The sequence below is a fragment of the Mustela erminea genome, chromosome 3 (assembly GCF_009829155.1).
Source record: "Mustela erminea isolate mMusErm1 chromosome 3, mMusErm1.Pri, whole genome shotgun sequence".
Lineage (NCBI taxonomy): Eukaryota > Metazoa > Chordata > Mammalia > Carnivora > Mustelidae > Mustela > Mustela erminea.
This window is the reverse complement of record NC_045616.1, coordinates 134234106-134255653: the sequence shown is the minus strand read 5'-3', so window position 1 is coordinate 134255653 and position 21548 is coordinate 134234106. Positions and strand designations below refer to the sequence as shown.

At 42.5% G+C, this 21548-nt stretch overlaps 1 protein-coding gene across 2 annotated transcripts in view; it reads left to right on the top strand.

Moving 5' to 3' along the window:
* EGFLAM (EGF like, fibronectin type III and laminin G domains) overlaps window positions 1-21548 on the top strand; it is a 184717-nt gene that overhangs the window by 89187 nt on the left and 73982 nt on the right. For both annotated transcript variants that reach the window (XM_032337564.1, XM_032337565.1), the window contains one exon: window positions 12912-13078. In XM_032337564.1, the coding sequence (XP_032193455.1) occupies window positions 12912-13078 (167 nt within the window). The remainder of the gene's footprint in view (window positions 1-12911; window positions 13079-21548) is intronic.

The window sequence follows — 21548 nt, the reverse complement described above, 5'->3', positions numbered from 1 at the left end:
ATAAAATCAGGCTGGACCACCTCTAAACCCCAGTGACTCTGACTGCTGTTCTCATGACAAAGGTGAGTACTGCATCAGCTCTAGGGCGAGATCCCTGGTCCAACCCCCCCCCCCACCCAAAACCCCTGACCACTTCCAAGCTGTGTCAGCTTAAGTGGATTATTTAACTTCTCTTTGCCTCTGACAGAAGAATGGGGGTAACAGTTCATTTGCCTCATGGAGTTGTGAAATGCATTGATGCTCACAAAATGTACAGAACAGTTCCAGGCACACAAAAGTGCTCTGTCAGTGTGAACCATTGTTATTATGGCTTTGGAGATAGGTATCTTCTGCTTTTGTATAGAGCCCTGTTTTTTCCTGGTTAGAAGTCTTTATGTTTGCCATTCTCTGCCAGGATAGTTCTTCTGCCCCTTTACCTGACTAACTCTTTTTCATCCTTCAGGAACCCTGCTGAAGTACTACCTCCTCCAGGAAGCCTTCCTTGAACCCCTTCCCCCTCCCTAGACACGATTAGGTACACCCGTAACATTTCTTTGCGACACTCAGCACACTTGTAGTTAATTACTTGCCCAAGGTTGTCCTCCTCGGCAGGACATGAGGGCAACATCTTGACTTGCTCTTCTTTGTAGAACCTAGCACCTAGCCTGGGGTGAACACACCACACATTGCATAGGTGCTGGTGAACATTTGGACACAGCAGTGTCATGGGATTGCATTTAGAGAATACCCAAACTAGCTGGAATGTTGCACAAGTTCCTCAAGCTCTCTGAGCCCTACTTTTGGCCACTGTAAAGCATGGATAATGACAGTGGCTACCGGGGGTGGCTTGGGAGGATGAAAAGCTTTCTGTGCAGCACTTAGAGAGGTAGCTTATGGAAGATTTTTTTTTTTTAAATGTTGGTTCTTTTCTTTGCCCTAAGCCACATGGAAATGGAAATGTATTGACACATGAACCGGAGGCAGGGGGATCAACGAATCCTTTACCACTAATCTCAGAGGCCACAATACACCTTACTAACTACAGTAGTGTAAACCAGGCAAAACTCAACATGGATCTGACCATACATCTCTCTCCTCTCCCCCCATCCCAAGTTATTTATTGCTTTTGTTTTCTTATCATTAAAGGAGTATCGGTAGATGGCAACGCTTCAAATAATACAAACTGTAAAACTAACTTGGAAATTCCCCTTGTTATATTATTTCATATTGAATTATAACTTGTGTTTTGGAGCTCTTCATAATATGTAAGTGAATTGCCAACTTTTTTCATAGCATGTTACTAGAATTTATAGCAATAATTGGGCAAACGGCTACAATATTTAACAGTGATGTAGCCCTGTGTTGGTTTTCCTACCCCCTAAAGCACAGAGCTTAAAATATTTAAAGAATTGTTCTTATACAATTAATTAATTTGGGGAATAATGGGGGGAAAAAAAGGAGAAATCTTCTTTTCCTTTCAAGAAGTGTTGAGGAAGTTGCACCCTTTAAGTATAAGCCTTCCTTACCACCACCACCAGAATTAGAAATAAGCAAGAATGGGCTTGCTTGATGTCAGCTGAGATTTCATATTAACAAGTGGCCCTTCACAAAAAAAATCCTTTTTCTTATCTTTAGTTTCCAAATCCAAGATCTTAGCACCACCTTCCAGACTAAGGCCTGATCCCAGCCATTCTGGAAGCCAGCAAGTTCCTCCACGTAGGCTCAAAGGGAAGGATGGTCCTGAATGTTTTTGCAGAGGTCTGACCTACAGTTTTATGATTCAATCCCTTAAGGATTCCATCCTTCCTACCATGAGTTACCCTGATGTAATCTCTGGTCAGATTGATGGGAGGTCACATAAACTGAGTTCTTGTGCAACCGCATTGGGAACCATTTGTAAACTGTCAATGAAAGTGTGCTCTCCAGTTGTCCTGCTTGGGACACATTGCCAGCTGAGTTTATTATCACCCCATTCTATCCATCTGTTTGTCGTTTGGTTGGGTTGAATCAATTCTTAAAGAAAGAAGGCTGAAGTTGAAGGTCAAATAATGCATCCTTTTTTTTTTTTTAAATCTCTGACTACTTAGTGGTTTTGTACTTTTCTTGGCAATTCATTTTAGTACGGAGCAAATCCTGCATAAAACCAGTCTGCAAAATGGACAAAGAATCAGAGGCTCTTCCGTGTGTGAGGTTTTCTCTTCCCCTTTTGTGTTCGCCCTGGATAATGTGGGATCATGTCTCTTCTCTTCATCTGTAGTGTGTAGATTCCCAAGGAGCCCATGAAGAGAATTCAAGGGGTCCTTGGTCTTTGGTTGGACAAAAACTACATTCTTAGCTTATCAACTGAAATTTAATGTTCCCTTCCAATATGAATGTGGTCAACAAAGCACAGTAGTATTAGCAGTTTCTGTGGCTTTGTCACTGATGGAATCACAAGTATGTTCTTATCCCGTTACAACTGTTATACATATCTCAGGGTTCCAGTCATGCTTATCACTACTTTGAAATAATTGTACTTACTAAATGCATTGCTAGGTATTATTACTTAATATATTAGTAAAGATGTGTGTCTTATTATCATAATCATAATTTTCATTATTTAGATCTGTGTTTTCAATATAACTGGTGTCTTTTTTGATCCTAAGTATTTTATTTGATGCAGTTAAAAATATTATTCTGAGAAGGGTTTATAGGTCTTCCTCAGACGGTTGAAGTGGCACAAAGGTGAAGACTGTTGTCTCTGATCAGGGGTTGGCAAACTTTTTTTCACAGGGTCAGATAGTCAGTATTTTGTGCTTTCCCAGATCTATGGTCTCTGTCTCAACTACTCAATTCTGCCACCATAGCAAGAAGGCAGTTATAGACAATACCTAAACAAATGGTCATGATTGTGTCCCCAAAAAACTTTATTTGAAGCTTTCCACCCCCTGATTTAGGACATCGTGTTATTCTTAAGGCCAAATTTTGAAGCTGTTTCAATTCATCTTACCCAACCATTATCAGATACCTGGTATGTGCCTGTGTTCATCCAGACATGCACATATTGAATATCTTCTTTGTGCAAAGCATGTACAAGAGATTTAGGGGTCAAACAGCTCAGTCTCTGCTTGGACAATCCAGTGGGGAAGGCAGAGGAGAGCGCAGTCTCCAGCAGTGAGTGGTGCAGGCAGGGGTAGGGACCAGGGGCCTAGAGGAATACCAGCGTGACATCTGATACAGTTTTGAAGGAGCCTGGGAAGGCTTCTTACAGAAGCTAAGAAGGACACTTTGGTGATAACCAAGAAAAAGGGAGGAAGACACAGCATGAAAAGAGTCAAGACTCAAGAAGCTACTTGAGTGATGGTTTGGTGGCAAGAGGAAAATGCTCCTGGGATTGCTTAGAAAGTCTGAAGCTCTATGAGGCAACAGATAAGGCTAGATGAGTAAAGGCATAATACCTTGCCACAAGCAAGAAAGGGTCAGACTATGAGCAAGAAAGGCATAATAACAGAACTCACATTTGTCCTAAAGGAAATAGGGAGCTATGGAGAGTGTTAAGCAGGAGAGAGACTGATAGTATTTGCATTTTTGAAAGATCGCCCAGACTTTCCCAGGAACACAGAGATGAGCAACACAGTCAGCATGCCTAAAGAGCTCACAGCCTAGTATGAAAGGAGATATATATATATATATATATATATATATATATATATATATATATATATATATATATTTAGAAGGTGATATAATCAGTGTAATATTAGAATCAGATTTAAGGCATGGGAAAGTCCTGAGCAGAGTAGTTCTGTTTCTGAGATGATGCTTGGAAGGAATAGCACGAAGGAAAATATTTAGGAAAGGAGCCTCCCAGTCATCTAAGGTTCTCCCGAAAACATTAAACCATGGGATATTAGGTTGGATGCTGAGGGAGGGAGACCACACATATCTCCGGCGTACTATAATTAGGCTTTTGGTCCACTCCCTCTCAGACCAGTCCAGTGGCCTCTACTGTCAAGGCCATTCTGGATGTTCTGCTGAATCCCCTGGAGGACTGTTTTCTGCACCAACGAATTCCATTCTCAAAAGTATTTCCCTAGCACAATTTAACCATTCTTAGCCCAGTTTCCTAGTTAATGTCTGATGCTTGAACTTCCTTCCTCAGCCCAGCTCCAGCTTTCTAGAGAAAGGGTTCTCAAACTGGAACTAGTTATTGATTAGGAGGTAGTAAGACCAGGTGAGGAGGCCTGAGGGAGAGTTTTTCAAAAGTGAAATAGAACGGAAGAGAGAATACCAGAGAGTATCACACATAGTAAAACTAGGGATTATTTTATGAGACGTATGTTTCAGTTGTGTGTGTGCACATATGCGTGCTATGTCCTGAGTCAGTGTCCCATGTGTGTCTTATGTGGTTCATTCAAAGACTGAAAGACAGTGCCAGAGAGCATGATGTATACAGAGCATGTTTGAAGTGAGACAGTCTTCATTTGCCACTTTGTACGACACAGTAAGCCATAGATTTCTCTCCGTGTCTGACAAAATGTGCTCTCTTTATTCTTAGAATTTTAGAGTTGAAAGCTCCAACTTAAGTATTCTAGGAAAAAAGAAAACAACTTTGATTCCAGTGTTTTTCAGATTACGGGTTCATCACACTTCAGTGGGTGGTGAGATCGACTTAGTGGGTTCTTACCAGCTGGGAAAAAAATAACAAAAAGAAAAGAAAAGAAGAGAAAGAAAACAGCAAAATGAGTAGAGTAAGGTTAAATAGTTTTCCTTGAAATTTTTTTTAGTTTTGTACTCATATGTAAGTCCTATGCATACATACCTCTATTATGGGTATACTGGGTTACTATGCGTAAATGTATGTGGTACTGTGAATCTGTTAGAGTTAGTGAACCAAGTCCAACCTGTCATCCTGTTCAGAAAGCCTCTGTTCCATCCCTCATGGTCATCCAGTTTCACTTCAGTATAGCCACTGATGCAGAGCTGGACCGTTGTAAGGCAGCTGGCTTCATTGTCAACCATTCCTAAGTGCCATCACAGAAGGGTTTCCCTTAATGTTGAGAGACAAGTGTTGCCATCAGCTTCCCTGTAAGGAACCACTGGACCTCCTAGTCTACTATAGACATCACGGAGGTGTCTTTGCCATCTCCGTTTGGCACACATTTAAAGACACAGTCCTGTGCTCACTGTCTGGAGCCAAGAATACAGCCCTTTGAGCTCTGTGTCAAGTGGAGAGGAGTCCAGATCACCTCCTGGTGAGTGATCAACCTAAAAAGCTACATCTCCCCAGGGTATGGGAGTGGGGCCATTCAACAGCATCTTGCCCAGAGAATTCATATTGAGTGTGTGGCCAATTTATAAAGTCCAGTTTTATGCTGCCTGCCTTCCCCATAGATTTTTGCCATACCTGGTTTTCTTTGTCTTTATATCTGTGCCGTTGGTAAAAAAACAAAACAACAGAGTAGAGAGCCCAGATATGGACCCTCAACTCTATGGTTAAATAATCTTCGACAAAACAGGAAAAAAATATACAGTGGAAAAACGACAGTCTCTTCAATAAATGGTGCTGGGAAAACTGGGCAGCTATATGTAGAAGAATGAAACTCAACCATTCTCTTACACCGTATACAAAGATAAACTCAAAATGGATAAAAGACCTCAACGTGAGACAGGAATCCATCAGAATCCTAGAGGAGAACATAGGCAGTAATCTCTTCGATATCAGCCACAGCAACTTCTTTCAAGATATGTCTCCAAAGACAAAGGAAACAAAAGCGAAGATGAACTTTTGGGACTTCATCAAAATCAAAAGCTTCTGCACAGCCAAGGAAACAGTCAAGAAAACAAAGAGGCAACCCACGGAATGGGAGAAGATATTTGCAAATGACAGTACAGACAAAAGGCTGATATCCAGGATCTATAATGAACTCCTCAAACTCAACACACACAAAACAGACAATCATATCAAAAAATGGGCAGAAGATATGGACAGACACTTCTCCAATAAAGACATACAAATGGCTATCAGACACATGAAAAAATGTTCATCATCACTAGCCATCAGGGAGATTCAAATTAAAACTACATTGAGATATCACCTTACACCAGTTAGAATGGCCAAAATTAGCAAGACAGGAAACAACATGTGTTGGAGAGGATGTGGAGAAAGGGGAACCCTCTTACACTGTTGGTGGGAATGCAAGTTGGTGCAGCCTCTTTGGAGAACAGTGTGGAGATTCCTCAAGAAATTAAAAACAGAACTTCCCTATGACCCTGCCATTGCACTCCTGGGTATTTACCTCAAAGATACAGATGTAGTGAAAAGAAGGGCCATCTGTACCCCAATGTTTATAGCAGCAATGGCCACGGTCGCCAAACTGTGGAAAGAACCAAGATGCCTTTCAATGGACGAATGGGTAAGGAAGATGTGGTCCATATACACTATGGAGTATTATGCCTCTATCAGAAAAGATGAATACCCAACTTTTGTAGCAACATAGACGGGACTGGAAGAGATTATGCTGAGTGAAATAAGTCAAGCAGAGAGAGTCAATTATCATATGGTTTCACTTATTTGTGGAGCATAACAAATAGCATGAAGAACATGGGGAGTTAGAGAGGAGAAGGGAGTTGGGGGAAATTGGAAGGGGAGGTGAACCATGAGAGACTATGGACTCTAAAAAACAATCTGAGGGGCTTGAAGGGAGGTCGGGGTACCAGGTGGTGGGTATTATGGAGGGCACGGATTGCATGGAGCACTGGGTGTGGTGCAAAAATAATGAATACTGTTATGCTGAAAATAAAAAATAAATTTAAAAAAAACAACAACTACAAAAAAACAAACATAATATAAGATTTTACATTTTCCTTTTGAACTGGCTTTTCCCTGGTGTTTCTGTATATGGAGATCATTTTGAATTTTTATTCTGTAATGCATCTTATTTGTAAGGCCACTTCCCAGGCAACTATTTGCATTTCCTAAAGTTTTTCTGGTTATTTTAGATTTTCTTCTTACTTTTGTTGAGGTATGATTGACTAATAGAAATTGTACAGATTTAGGTTGTACAGTGTGGTTTCTTAAGGGTGTATAATATGATTTAATATATGTACACATTTGTGTAATGATAGCCATAATCAAGTTAATTAATGTATCTATTATTTCACATAGTTACCCTTGTGTGTGCGCGTGCATGTGTTGAGAACACTTAAGAACGACTTCCCTGGCAAATTTCAAGAATATGATACAGTATTATTAACTATAATCACCACAATGTACATTAGATCCCCAGAACTATTCATCTTAAAGCTGGTAGTTTATACTCTTTGACCAACCTCTTATATGTCCTACATTCTCCAATCCTTGGCCACCAACATTCAACTCTCTGGTTCTTTGAGTTCAACTTTTCTAGATTCCATACATGAATGTGAAATCATACAGTATTTGTCTTTGTTTGCCTGTTTTTGCTTAACATAATGTCCTCACTTTATCTGTGCTCCTGCAAATGGCAGAATTTTCTTCTTTCTCATGTCTGAATAATATTTCATTATATATAATTAAATATACACACACACACCACATCAAAGGCAATTATGTTCAACTTTTTCAAGTCTTTCAAAAACATTTAACATAGCTGTCACTTCCTTTTTTTACTCATATTCATGAGTTTATATAATTAAATAACATCATTAAATAACAAACATAAAAGTCATAAATAAATTTAGGAATGAGCACAACTGACTCTTGACAAGCCACTAGCTGAATTAGAGGGAATAAGTGAAGCTCATTGGTTAATTTGACAAGTTGGTTAAGTAGAGGTTGATAAGGAAAGCTTTGACTATGTGTGATACGCACAGGAGTATCATATGGTCACTTACCTACTTATAGCTAGTGTTTTTATAAGTTATACCCATCTTTTAGATAGATTCATTGATCATTCATTTCCAGGACCTGTATTGTCTTTGGATAGTCCACACTATATTTTCCATGTAGCTAGTGCTTAATGTGGTCAGATCATAGAGCGAGCTCATGTTGTTCTTATCTCTCCTCCACACACAGGTACTCCATTCCTTTTCAGTGTGAAAACCCAAATACATCTGAAATCTAACTCAAGTTCTTCCTGGTCTCCTTGACCTTCCCCAGCATTCCAGTTCACACTGAGCCATCCAAATACAGCTGACCCTTGAACAACATAGGTTTGAGCTGTGTAGGTCCACTTCTGTTCTTTTTATGATAAATACAGTACTGTACACGTATTTTCCTTATAATTTTATTAATAACATCATCTATTCTCTAACTTACTTTATTATAAAAATAGTATAGTACTATGGAACATGCATGATATATGTTAATTGACTTAATGCTGTTGATAAGGTCAGTAGTAGACTGTTAAGCTTTTGGAGAGTCAAGAGTTACCCATGGCTTTTTGGCTGCACAAGGATATCACCCCTCACCCCCATGTTGTTCAAGGGTCAGTTTATAACACTTGAAATATGCTATTTTGCACTGGCTTCTTACCAGTCCTTAGAAATATATTTCCCAATTATGTTATAAACTCCCTAAGAATGGAACTGTCTTTATAGTTCCTTGGAGCCTCCTAGAATATAGCTTCTGTCATGGATGCCCTGATGATAATTAATCATATCCCAGTTGAGTAGCCCAAGGCAGCCACCTGCTGGGTTTGATGGTACCAAGAAAAATGAATGTCCACATAAGATGAATTGGCAATAGGCGAGGTAGTCAAAATGCCACAAGAAAGGGAATAAGACAGAAAAATATACCACCCAGTGGTTCTATGACTTCAGATAAATTACCTTTTCTCAGTGTTCACATGGGTAGAATGAGAGGCTGGACTAGATCAGTGACTCTTAAAGCTTTTGGGGTCATGATTATCTTTGAGAAACTGATAAGAGGCTAAGGACACTTTACGTAGGAACGGAAATGATGCTCACACGTAAATTCTTGCATGTAATTTCTGAGAGCCCTCAGACATCTGGACCAGCTGATCTGTAAGATATTTGATAACCAGGCTGGATGCTAACATCGCTGGTGGTGCTGCTTCTTCCCATGACAATGAACCAGTGAGTCTCAATGACTTGAGTCAAGTAATGGGGTTTTGCTGACTGCAGTCTATCTGCCCCATCAGACCCTCCTTCTGCTGCTGAAACACCTTCCAAAGGCATTTGATCTCCTGGGATGTGGGATGCGCAACCCAACCCTATCCTATTATGTGGAAAAGTGTTTAAAGTGCCCACCAGGCTGGTGAACTGCCCATTTTTGCCTGGGATGGCAGCACATTCCTGGTTTACTCTCCCCGCCACATGCCTTTTTGCTGATGGGGAAATTGGCAGGCCGGTGTGGTTATGAGGATTTGGCTGGCAACTCTGTAGTCAGAACAGAATGATTTTCTTCAGGGGAGAAAGATAAAGCTGTTGTTTGAGGGTGATCTGACACAATCCTTTTGCCTAGTTATCTCTCTCTCCACTTCACCTTTGCACTTTTGTACATGAAGAGACTCTAAAAACATTTAAATGTGAAATGGTGACAAAATCAGAGGCAAAATGTTAAAGGTTTTGGGCTGGTATTCAATCCGCATGAGCTTTGCTCTCTCACTTGACATCATGAATTAAATGTTAATGATTTCAATCTCTTCTTTTCTGAAAAGATAGCTTTCCTGCATTAAATGAGCAAATACAATATTTCTACCCTGTCATTTCCACCTGAAGATTGTAGCAGATATTTGCAGGTCATCCTGGGTAAACAGTAGCACATTCTGAGAGCAGGCACATGTCATTTCCCCTATAAATGCCACCGGAAAGCTTAGCAAAGAACAGGAACATTTTAGCTAAAGATCACATCTTTTCTGTCAACTTTTAGGTATCCCTGGTGGCTTTCCTCTGTGATGTGATTTTGTTCTAATTTGGATTTGTAAATGTGCTTCCGTCCGCTCACTGAGATTTTCTCTTTGATGACCGAGTTAGTTTATACAAGAAGTCCATCTTTGGGGAAAGGATATCAAGAAAGAGAAATGAGCCTTGCTTCCTCCAGTGAGCATGCCCCATGACCGCTGCTTCTCCAAACAGATGAATTCTTATGGGACATGGGCCCCACAGACTCCTTGTTTGCGTGGTGAGCTTGAGGAAACGTCTTTGATGGGGCTTAAGGACTCCGTTTGGCTTTTAATTCCTGCCGGTGAGAGATGAGGCGAGCCCATATTCGAGAAATCCATGGGTCATCCAGGCATCTCCTTTCAGCAAAAGAAGGCTCTATTCCTTGCCTGATAAGTTGTTCATGAAGGATAAACATCACTCTTTTTGCTTTCTGCTGTCCCCTAAATATCTGTGAGCAGAGGCATTTAACGATGGAAAAACTGAGAACTGCTCAGGAAGCAAGCTAAAGGATGGAGAATAGCCTGCCCAACCACGATTGCCCCAAGTTTTCTTTTTCTTTTTTTTTTTTTTAATTAACATATAATGTATTATTTGTTTCAGGGGAACAGGTCTGTGCTTCATCAGTCTTAAAATTCACAGGGCTCCCCAGAGCACATACCATCCCAGTGTCCATCACCCCGCTACCCCAACCCTCCCACTCCCCTCTCCTCTAGCAACCCTCAGTTTGTTCCCGGAGTCTCTTATGGTTTGTCTTCCTCTCTGGTTTTGTCTTGTTTCATTTTCCCTTCTTTCCGCTATAATCCTCTGTCTTGTTTCTCAAATTCCTCACATCAGTGAGATCATATGATAATTGTCTTTCTCGGATTGACTTATTTCACTTAACATAATGCCCTCTAATTCCATCCACATTGTTGCAAGTGGCAAGATTTCATTTTTTGATGGCCTTGTAATAGTCCATCATATATATCATATCATATGTTATATGATATATATCATGTCATATGATTGACATACGATATAATCATATATCTATATATGATATATATAATATACATTCCATCATATATATGTATACATAATATGTGCATGTGTGTGTGTATATGTGTGTATATCTTACATCTTCTTTATCCATTCATCTGTCAATGGACATCTCAGCTCTTTTCACAGTTTGGCTATTATGGACATTGCTGCTATAAACACTGGGGTGCACATGCCCTTTTGAATCACTACATTTGTATCTTTGGGGTAAATACCCAGTAGTGCAATTGCTGGATCATAGGGTAGCTCTGTTTTTAACTTTTTGAGGAACCTCCATGCTGTTTTCCAGAGTGGCTGCACCAGCCCCAAGTTTTCATCCAGTATCAAGGATCAAGGATAAATGGTGTTGGCCTCACCATTTATCAGCTGTGTGAACTGGGGCAGGTTACTTATTCATTTAATGCCTCAGTTTCTTCTGTAAAAAGAAGAGAGAGGTGTTTAATATTAGTATCTCCTGCATAGATACATGAACAAGATTGGTTCTTTACAAGCACCTGACAAATGTAGCTGTTCTTAGCTGTGATCACAAAACACCCGCTCGATTAGACCCTTGAGACCATCCCACAGCCATGTACCATCATTCCCAAGTTCCTTTCTTTTCTTTTCTTTTTTGAATTTATTTATTTATTTATTTGACAGAGAGAGAGAGAGGGAGAGAGAGCGAGCTCAAGCAGAGGGAGAGGGAAAAACAGGCTTCTTCCTGAACAAAGAGCCCGATGTGGGGCTCGATACCAGGACCCTGGGACCATGACCTGAGCCAAAGGCAGAAGCTTAACTGACTGAGCCACTCACGCAGCCCCCAAGTTTCATTCTGGAGTTCGTATTACCTGGGGTGCTCTTCTCCCTGCTGGGATACTGCCCTATAGAGCAGTGCTATCCAGTAGAAATTTAATACAGACCCTATGTGAAATCGGAAGTTTTCTAATAGTGGCATTAAAGAGACAATAAGAAAAAAGTGAAATTAATTTTAATAACATATGTTTTAACCCTCTGAATCTGAAATATTTTCCTCACAATGTGTGATCAGTAAGATATTTTACATTCTTTTTCTTCCTTTGAAATCCAACGTATGCATTACACTCGTGGCCCATCTCACTCGTTCAGATGAACTGTATTTCATGGGCTGACTCACCCTGGGGCTAGGGGCACCATACTGGTGCACACAGGTATAGAGGAATAAGCAGGTGACCTGGGGTGGTCTACTCGCTTGGTGATGTGGGTAAGTCCCCTAAATAATGGCCAAAATACGGCAAGTGTTTGCCACACGATGCCAGGCACTCTGCTGAGGATATAGGTTTATTTAGTCTTCTTGACAGTCTTCTTGGATAAATACTTTCATTACTTAGAGAAGTTCAGCAGCAGCTGGTAAGTAGGAGAGGCAGGATTTGAGTGGCTTTCTTTGACCACAGGGTTTGTACCCCTTACCCTCTGCTGATTGCCCGCCAGGTGGGAGCCCTAGGCAAGGGTCTGCATTCTCCGTTGGGTTTTTAGAAGAACGTATGAAAATTCAGTGCGTTGGCACAGTTGTACAATTTCATTAAGTGCAAGAATGGTCATGACCCATCTTCTTGGGTTTTCCCATGGAAGCTCATGCAATTAGTCACCCTATAAAACTTGCATTTGTTTACTTTGTGCACAGATTGTGAATAGATGGAATCTGTGCCCTCCTGACCCCTGGGAATGGGGACGGTTAGGGGAAGGCTTGTTTATGAAACATCTGGAAGGCAAAAGTCCTTGAGAATGAACTCCCGTGTGCGGATCTTTTCACCATAGTCAAGCCCATGCTGAGGAAAAACAGATGATCTTGAAACCGTGCTTTAAACTGACCCTATAAATGATCTACTTGCTTTTATTGGCAGGGACCTAATAATTAGGACCTATGATTTAAAATCAAGATGACTTTTAGACAGGAGAGTTAACTTGCTGCTAAAGTCCGAATGTGGTCAGTTTACATGGCCGGCAAGCTGCCCTTCCCTTTTGCTCCTCCTGAATTACTGCTTCTTGTTTTGTTTTTATAATCAATAAAGACCGGATTTGGATACGAGTTGGACCTTAATCCAAGAGCAGATCCAGATGGACTCCATGGTTATCAAGGGCCTGGATCCGGATACCAGCTATCAGTTCGCAGTGAGAGCTGTGAACGCCCACGGCCGCGGCCCCCGCAGCCAGCCCAGCGACACCATCAGGACCTTCTGTGAGTACCTTGCCTCTTTGGGAGGACAGATGTAGCTGCTTTGCTGAGGTTGCCTGGTGAGGACCCGCCTGCCTGGGGTCTCTTAGGCCCTTGCAGAGGGACAGCCCGCCCTGAGGTTATCTTCAGCTTTTCCTGCTGTGCTTTTCCCAGCACTTTGGAAGTTCAAGGCTCTCCACAGGGACACGGGCTGTTTCTATGTACAGGAGGTCAGCAGAAGGTTTATTTCTGCCTCGTCCTTGGGGAGTCCAAGGTCAGCGTTCTTTCACAATTACAGAGCAAACCACATACCAAGATGATGTGTGGCCTCCCCCTACCTCCTGGCCTTTGCATCTTTTGAGAAAATGGGTTCATCTGGAGAAAAAAAAATAATAATGCTCTCAGACTCCTCGGGGCTAGCGTTCATCTCCATAACCAAGGACACTTAAGTTAAATCAGTTCGGTGGAATGATAGGGAGAATCGAAGTCACTGGTGCGCTGGCGTGTAGCTGGGGGTCGTCCTGTGGCAAAGGTTCCTGTTTGTCATAATGCCTCCCTGGGGAGGGCTCGAGGAAGCTTGGGCCACTGGCTGTCATATCACCCAGGGATTTTGTAAAAATTCAGATTCTGATTATGATCTGGGGTTGAAGAAGTTCCTGCAGGATTCAGGTAAGAACCACATGTTGACTGCTTAGACCACCTGGTCAACCCTGGCTTAGAATATTTGTGTTTTGGAAATGGGGGCACAGTGACGGAAACTTAGAGCACTGTGGTGGGGAGGTCTGAGAACTGGAATGTTGGCATTGTTTTGTTTGAAAACTCTGTAATCTTTTAGTCTTAACAATAAATTCCGTCCAGTTCCTGTGTCTAAAGATCCCTGCTGCTACTTCAGGTCCCCTTACCTAGAGAGGAACTCTCCAGAAAAGAAGCCGACCTTCATTTGGTTTTCTTTCCCTTTCCCTATGTTCATCTGTTTTGTTTCTTAAATTCCACATATGAGTGAAATCATGCTGTTTGTCTTTTTCTGCCTGACTTATTTCACTTAGCATAATTCTCTCTAGTTGTTGCAAATGGCAATATTCATTCTTTTCTATGGCTGTGTAGTATTCTATTCTAGTATATACTATATGTGCCACATCTTCTTTATCCACTCATCTGTCTATGGACATCTGGGCTCTTTCCATATTTTGGCTATTGTGGACATTGCTGCATAAACATTGGGGTACAGGTGCCCCTTCACATCAGTATGTTTGTATCTTCTGAATAATATCTAGTAGTGCAATTGCTGGGTCTATATATAGGGGAGCTCTATTTTTTAAATTTTTGAGGAGCCTCCATACTGTTTTCCAGAGTGACTGTACCAGTTTACAATTCTACTAACAATGTAAGCGGGTTCCTTTCTCTGCCTCCTGGACAACATCTATTGTTTCATGACGTGAAATCAGAGAGGGAGATGAACCATAAGAGACTCTTAATCATAAGAAATAAACTGAGGGTTGCTGGAGGGGAGGAGGGTGGGGTAAAGGGGTTACTGGGTGATGGGCATTAAGGAGGGCACGTGATGGAGGGGGCACTGGGCATTATATGCAACTGATGAATCACTAAATTCTACCCCTGAAAATAATAATATGCTGTATGTTAATTAAATTGATTTTAATTCAAACAAAAAGAAAAGAAGCCTACTTAACCCTGCCAGTTGCTTTCTACTGGCCAGCACAGAGCCCTGTTTATACTGGTTAGTCAGTCTCAGTAAGCTCCTCACCATCCTTACACGGCATCCGCATGGCTCATGGCCAAGGCCATGGCTGTTTCCAGGGATTCAGATTCACCACGTTCCCCAAGTCCTAGCAATTTTGGCTTTTCTGAAAACAAAACAACAAAAACAAAAACAAAAAACCTGTACCCTAACCTTGAATTTCAGGGCTTCTTCCTTCAAGTTGAATTGTTGGGGGTCATGGGGCTTGGCGAGGCCACCCCACACACATATGTACACACACACGTGCGCGCGCGCACACACACACACACACACACACACACTCATACACTCATATACTCATACATACACAGTAACTGTCATTACCCAGCAATTGTTTCATGCTCCTTCTTCTTTAGGATTTAGAAGCTAAAACTTCCCCAGTTATATGACAAGGGATAGAGGGCCTTCGTTCCAGAAAAAATGTTAACAATTCTATTTCAAATCCAGGACGGGTCTCCTTTCACTCTTGCTGAATGAGATCCTTGCTATCATCTTTGGTTCAGCTTTGGAGTGTGTGGCCAAAATGGGGGCAGCCGTGGCTGGAGCGGGCCCCGGGATCTGCCTATGTTTCAACACGTGCAGTCTGTCTTTCTGCGTCAAGGGCGAGCAGGTGCTCTGTGTTCTCTGTGCGGTGTACTTCCCGCCCACCGCTTCCCCAGTGTCCAGTTCCTCGCTCCTGTCTTGTGAGCTGCCCCATGCTCTTTTGCTCTGTGCTTTCCTATATGTCCTTCTCCACATAGACAAGGAGACAGAAGGACAAGATGTGACCACTTGTGCTGGTCCTGGGTGTGGGTGTGGAGGCTGCATGCAGTCCCAGAAGAGGACAGAGGTTGGGATGCCTCTCAAGCTTTTTTTCTTTTAAAGAGGGGGCACCTGGGTGGCTGAGTGGGTTAAGCCTCTGCCTTCAGCTCAAGTCGTGATCTCAGGGTCCTGGGATTGAGCCTTGCATCGGGCTCCCTGCTCAGCAGGAGCCTGCTTCCCCCTCTCTCTCTGCCTGCCTTTCTGCCTACTTTCTCTCTCTCAAATAAATAAATAAAATCTTAAAAAAAAAAAAGGAAACACTGGTCTGGGCTTACAGTTTCTGATGCTTATTTCCCCCGGGTGGGTGGCAGCTTTGTGAATGAAGTGAAATTGCTTCACAGATACATAACGTTACATTCCGATTGGTCTCCTGTGTGAACTAAGACTGTATCATTGCAAAGTAATTATGGGTCGGGGTGGGGGCTGATTCAGTGAGAACTCTCAACTATAAAATATTCTGAAATAAAGAAAATTTAACTGTGTTTTACATATATACAGCTACTCAAATCAGGAAAACAGAATTGATTAGAGGGTTGGTTTCAGGAAGGCATGAAATACCATAAGTCGTATTTCAGTTGGGAGTTTTTTCCTCATGATTGCTTCAAATATTTTAGAAAACCCTGTATTCTGCCACATTCACACTTCTTATTTTGCTATTAGTTTAGATTATTAGTTTCCCAAACCCATATATAAAATAACCTAATTACCAATGAGCACTTATCTGAATGAAAATAAATTCTCAATTTCAGAGCTACCATTGCAAAAACCTCCCATGAGCCAGGCACTGCGCTGAGCACATTACTTAGGAAATTCCATGCTAATTCTTTTGGTTTTATAAATTTATTTACTTATTTGAGAGAGCGAAAGAAAACGTGCAGAGAGGATGGGGGGCGTGGCGGGGGGAGAGGCTTGAGTGACGAGCCTGATGCGGGGCTTGATCGCACAACTCTAAGATCATGACCTAAGCCAAACCAAGAGTCAGCATTTCATCGACTGAGCCACTCAGCTGCCCCTCGATGTTGATTCTCACAGAATCGCTGCGCTGGAGTTTTAATTAACATATAATGTACTCTTTGGGGCACAGGTCTGTGATTCAGCGGTCTTACACAGGTCACAGCGCTCACCATAGCAAAGTACCCTTTATACATTTTTAAAAATCAAGTCTTTGAAAGATTCCATATTTTGCCAAGAATAGTCATTGAAAGGCAGGATTTGAACTCAAGCTTAGCTGACTGCAAAGCCACTTCCCTGAGCCAGATTCAAATCAAAGGAGGTTCTTACTTTTCTACTGCAAAGTAGCATGAGCACAGCAGGGTCAGCAATTTAAAAAGTACAAGAAATAGTTCTTGGGGCATCTATGGACTGAGGACATTTGCCAGTACAGAACAAAGCTATAGAATTTTTTTTTTTTTAACTTGTGAGGTATACGGTACATACAAAAATGGGAATAAAACATACAGGCAGGCCTGAAATCCACTGGGAATCGTCAGCATTGAGAGCCGGCAGCCTTTCTCTTCGGTTAGAACCCAAGCCAGTGGTGAAATATTTTGAAGGCCACCTTGAAGGGATTTGTGAGACCCGTATTTGTGCCTGTTGGAGAGTCCCCAGTCCTCATTGCCCCTCCTCACCCTCCTCACCCCAGGGTCCTTCTCACAGGGGTGTTTTCTTGGTGTATGTAGAACCTTCTCTGCTTCCTCAGTGGTGAACTTCAGAACAGAATGTTCGCGCTGACCACCAAGGTGGAGAGAGCCCACCAGGAACCCTTGAGACCCCACTCTGGACGCCACCATGGGCTGGGCCCCTCTGTGGCTTCCATTAGGCCTGTACCCACCTCCTTTCCTACGGAGACATACCGTCTCAGCTCTACTGACAGGGCTTTGACTTCCCCTGACCTGTTAATGTCAGACCCTGTTAGCCCCATCACTGCTCAGAGGGGCCCTTGGTGGCTCTCAGTTGCTAGTGTGTGTGGTCAGCGAAAGCCGGGGCCCAGTGTTCTCCTTCCCTGGTGCTCACCCGGAGCGAGGAAGAGCAAAGGTGTGATGGCTTCTCTGACGTGGTGCCCCCTGGGCCCAACTTCCCCATCTTATCTCAGCTCTACCAAGTTACAAGTAGAATGGGGAGAAAATACCAAGATGTTTCAGGATCCAGGGACTCTAACGAGAAATAGAATCATTTTGGTGACCTTGAGTAACAGCGACGCTCCCCTGTATTTACGTCCATCCTCTCCTTGGTGACCTTCCACACACATCAGGGCCTCTTCTGTTCCCCTGAGGAAAGGCAAACACAAGGTCACGGTCTGCCACTCCTTACCCCATCCTGCTCATTTTTTTTTTTTTTATTCAATAGCATTATCATTTGCCTTCTTGCTTGGTGGTGTGCCTTTCCCCTGAGATTTATCTCAGAAAATACCCAGTCAGAGCAGGGGGCTCTATGGAGCCTCAAGGACACAGGCACACACGTGTGACTTTGTAGGACACGTGTTGGCCCCATCTGGTGGCCGCTTATTGGCTGGGATCCAGGCTTAGCTGGGTTGAGAAGGATAGAAAGAGTAAAAGAGGGCACAAACTGGGGATAATGGAAATGGTAGAAGTCAAAAGCCTAATTTTTTCTTTTGTTTTCGCAAAGACAGATGAAAGGGAATGAAAGGGAACTCACATGGTCAGCCAACTGGAGGGTTACATAACCTTTGCTGGAATTGGAATTTGGTCCGACCACCCTCGGCCACTTAATTTCTCATGTTCTGTCTTTGTTATTTAGCCAGAGAAAGAACCAGTAAGTTCTTCACTGCCGTGCACTTAGTATTATCAGGGCTGTCCCAGGGGAAGGCTCTGTTTTGTTCCTCAGAAACGCCATTTTGTTCTTTCCTGCCTCGAGGCTTTTGTACCTACTGTTTCCTCTGCCTGGAACTCTCTCTTCCAGACCTTTCCCTGACTGCTGCTCGCACCCCTCTAGCTCAGCTGTCCCTTCCTCAGACAGGCTTCCCTGCACCCTTCTTCACCTCAGCCTCATTCCTGCTGTAATTTCCCCAGAGCACTTTCACTGCCGGAAGCCACTGTGGTCTCTGCATCTCTCCTCTAGGATAAGCTTCGTAGTGGACTTGGAATGCCTTGCTCAAGGTTGTGTCCCCAACACCCTGTACCAAGTAGGTGCTCCATAAATATTTATCGAGTATGTGAATAACTAAATGTGACTTCAGACAAGAGCCCAGGACTACTTAGGAGGCTGGAAACTTTCTACCGCCACTGTCTGGGGAATTCAAGAGCAGATGGAGGAGAAAGGGAGTCTAGAAACCCACCAGGTTTCCCCATTATGGCAAGGTTCACAGGAAAAGTCAAACTCCAGAATTGCGGTGTCACAGAAAAGAAAAAGTAGAGTAGAGGGAGGGAGGGAAGAGGGGGAGGGAAGAAAGAGAGAAAAATCTGGGGGTTTACGTTCAAGATACTAAAGGATGGAAAAGAAGCCTTTGAGAGAGAGTCCAGTGATCAAAAGTGCACAAGTTTCTAATAGGGGGTGAGGAAGGGAGAGACATTTTCTGACCAAACCCATGTTTACTCCTGTGTTCTTTCTCGATCATTAGAATAAGGTTTAACATTTCTATGCTACATTTGAGCGCATTTTTCCTTTGGTTTTAGGTAATCTAATTATGGTCTTAGACCTTCAGAGATTGCTAGGAAGGTGTGAGATGTCCAGTATGGGTTTGGTTTTCGCCACACGTTCCCCCCAACCCTCCACCCTCCATTTACTACAGTAGTTGGAGAAACACTCTTTTCCTCTGAACTGAAACAACCCACCTGGCCCAAATCAATCAAATTTCTAGAGTAGACCTGGTTTTGTGACGTTCCCTCCCCCCACCCCGCCTCCCCCTTTTCTGGTCTCTACCTTCCTGCCCACTAGGACATTGCTGCTGGTGTTGGCTGTGTATCTGTTTATACCCTCACCATACAAATGTCTGCAAGTGAATCTGATTGTGCCTGGTGTTGCTCTGAGATTTGAACCCTTGTCTTTCATTGCCTGTCTCCCCAGAGACCTGCTTAGCATACTGGGGTTCCTCAGAACATGTTGTCCCATACCTAGCCACAAAACAGATTTCCTTTATCCCCAGTCACTAGTAAGGGCTCCTATTTGGTAGCAATGCCTTGAATTAGCTCCAACAGTGAATAGAGGGGAAGCGAGTGGAGACAGAAGGTAGTGGCGGGCACCAGGGATGGGTAGGAAGCAGACAGGAGGGGTCTGGAAGCAGCTTCTCCCCAAATCCCCGTGACTTCTATGTACAGCCTACTGCCTCTTTTGGTCAGTGCCTATGAAAAATCCTCACCAACCCTTGAAAGTTCCTCACTGCCCCCAAATACTATACATTTAGATGGAGCAGAATCTCCATCTAAACATCTAACAGAATCTGTTAGGCATGTCTGGATCTGAGTGCAAGAACTGTCCTCTTATCACCTTGCTGTAAGAACTCAGGAATGTCACTGAAACTCTCTGGGCCTCAGTGTCCTCATCTCTAAAATGGGTACAATAATGTCGGGGGTAGATAATATTTCCTATTGTCTAAAGACCATTTTGAGGGAACACGTGTGAAACAGAGATTATGACATCTACCCACATTTCAAGATGAAGGAGATGTTGGTAAGTGTTTCTTCCATGCATAATTACTGAACGTGTAACTGACCAGGGGATCGCCCACCGGACTCTCACTTTTCCTTTATGACTCCACTCTGCTTCTGGGACTTGAGGGCATTAGAATGTCAGAACTCAGAAACAAAGGTTCAGGGACAAAAACTGTCCTGACAGAGTGGAAGAATAGAAGAGACTACAAGAGTTAGGTCAAATAGAATCATTAAGATGGATTTGGTTGGTTGGTTGGTTGGTTGGTTGGTTTTAAAAGATTGCAGATTTAAAAGACATCAGATAATGAAAACTGCAAGGCACAATGAACTTTGCTAACAAAATTTCATCTCTCTCACCACTCAAGCACATCCTGAATTCAGGCAAGAAGAGAGAGAGAAAAAGACCTCATAGTTATAATACTGTACCTTTCCCTCTTATTTGCTTGTTTTTAACCTCCCCAAAGTTAGCCATTTACTTAGACAGGGGTCAGCAGATTTTTCTGTAAAGGGCAAGGTAGTAAATATTTTGGGATTTCTGAGTTCACTTTTGCTGTTGTAGTGTGAAAGCAACCATAGACAATAAAAAACGTGTGTGGTTGTGTTCCAATAAAACTTTATCAGTGGGCATGGGAAATTGAATTTCATGTCAGTTTCCTGTGTGACAAAATATTTTTTCAACCCTTTTTTCAGCCATTTAAGAAAGGAAAAACCACATAACTTGTGTACTATTAAAAGGATTAAAGAAGATGATTTAGGTGATATAAGCAAACTGTATTTAACACTTCGCAAATTGAGCAGTCTCTCTTCTCCAGGCTCCAGAAAGCTGCAGAATGGGGTGGGAGGCAAGAAGCTTCTGAAGGATAAAGAATGAACAGCAGGAAAAGAAAAATAGAAAATCAATCAGGAGGGAGATAAGCATAGAACTCAGAGCTGGCTTGGATGTTCAAGCTTGTCCTCCTGGACATACCACGTTTCTAGTCAAGAAGGGGCATTTACAAGGGACTCAGAAGATACCTAGGTCACTGTTTGCTGATGTGCTAACCCTGGCAGACATGACCCCATCTTGGGCCTAGAAATTTCTTTCATCAATATAAAAACAGATTTGGCTGGAGGGCCATAGTTTGCTGACTTCTGTGGTATGTATTACTGGGGTCCCTCCCCCCCAGATTTTAGAAGACTGTCCAGGAAATTTGGGGACTCTACTTGGTAGCAATTTTGTCAAACTTGGAAAGAATCCATTAGTGCATACTAATGAAATTGTCTCCTTGATGGAAATTGAATTTCCCCATGAAATTTCATTTTAATTTTCATATAAAAATTCTGAAACAGA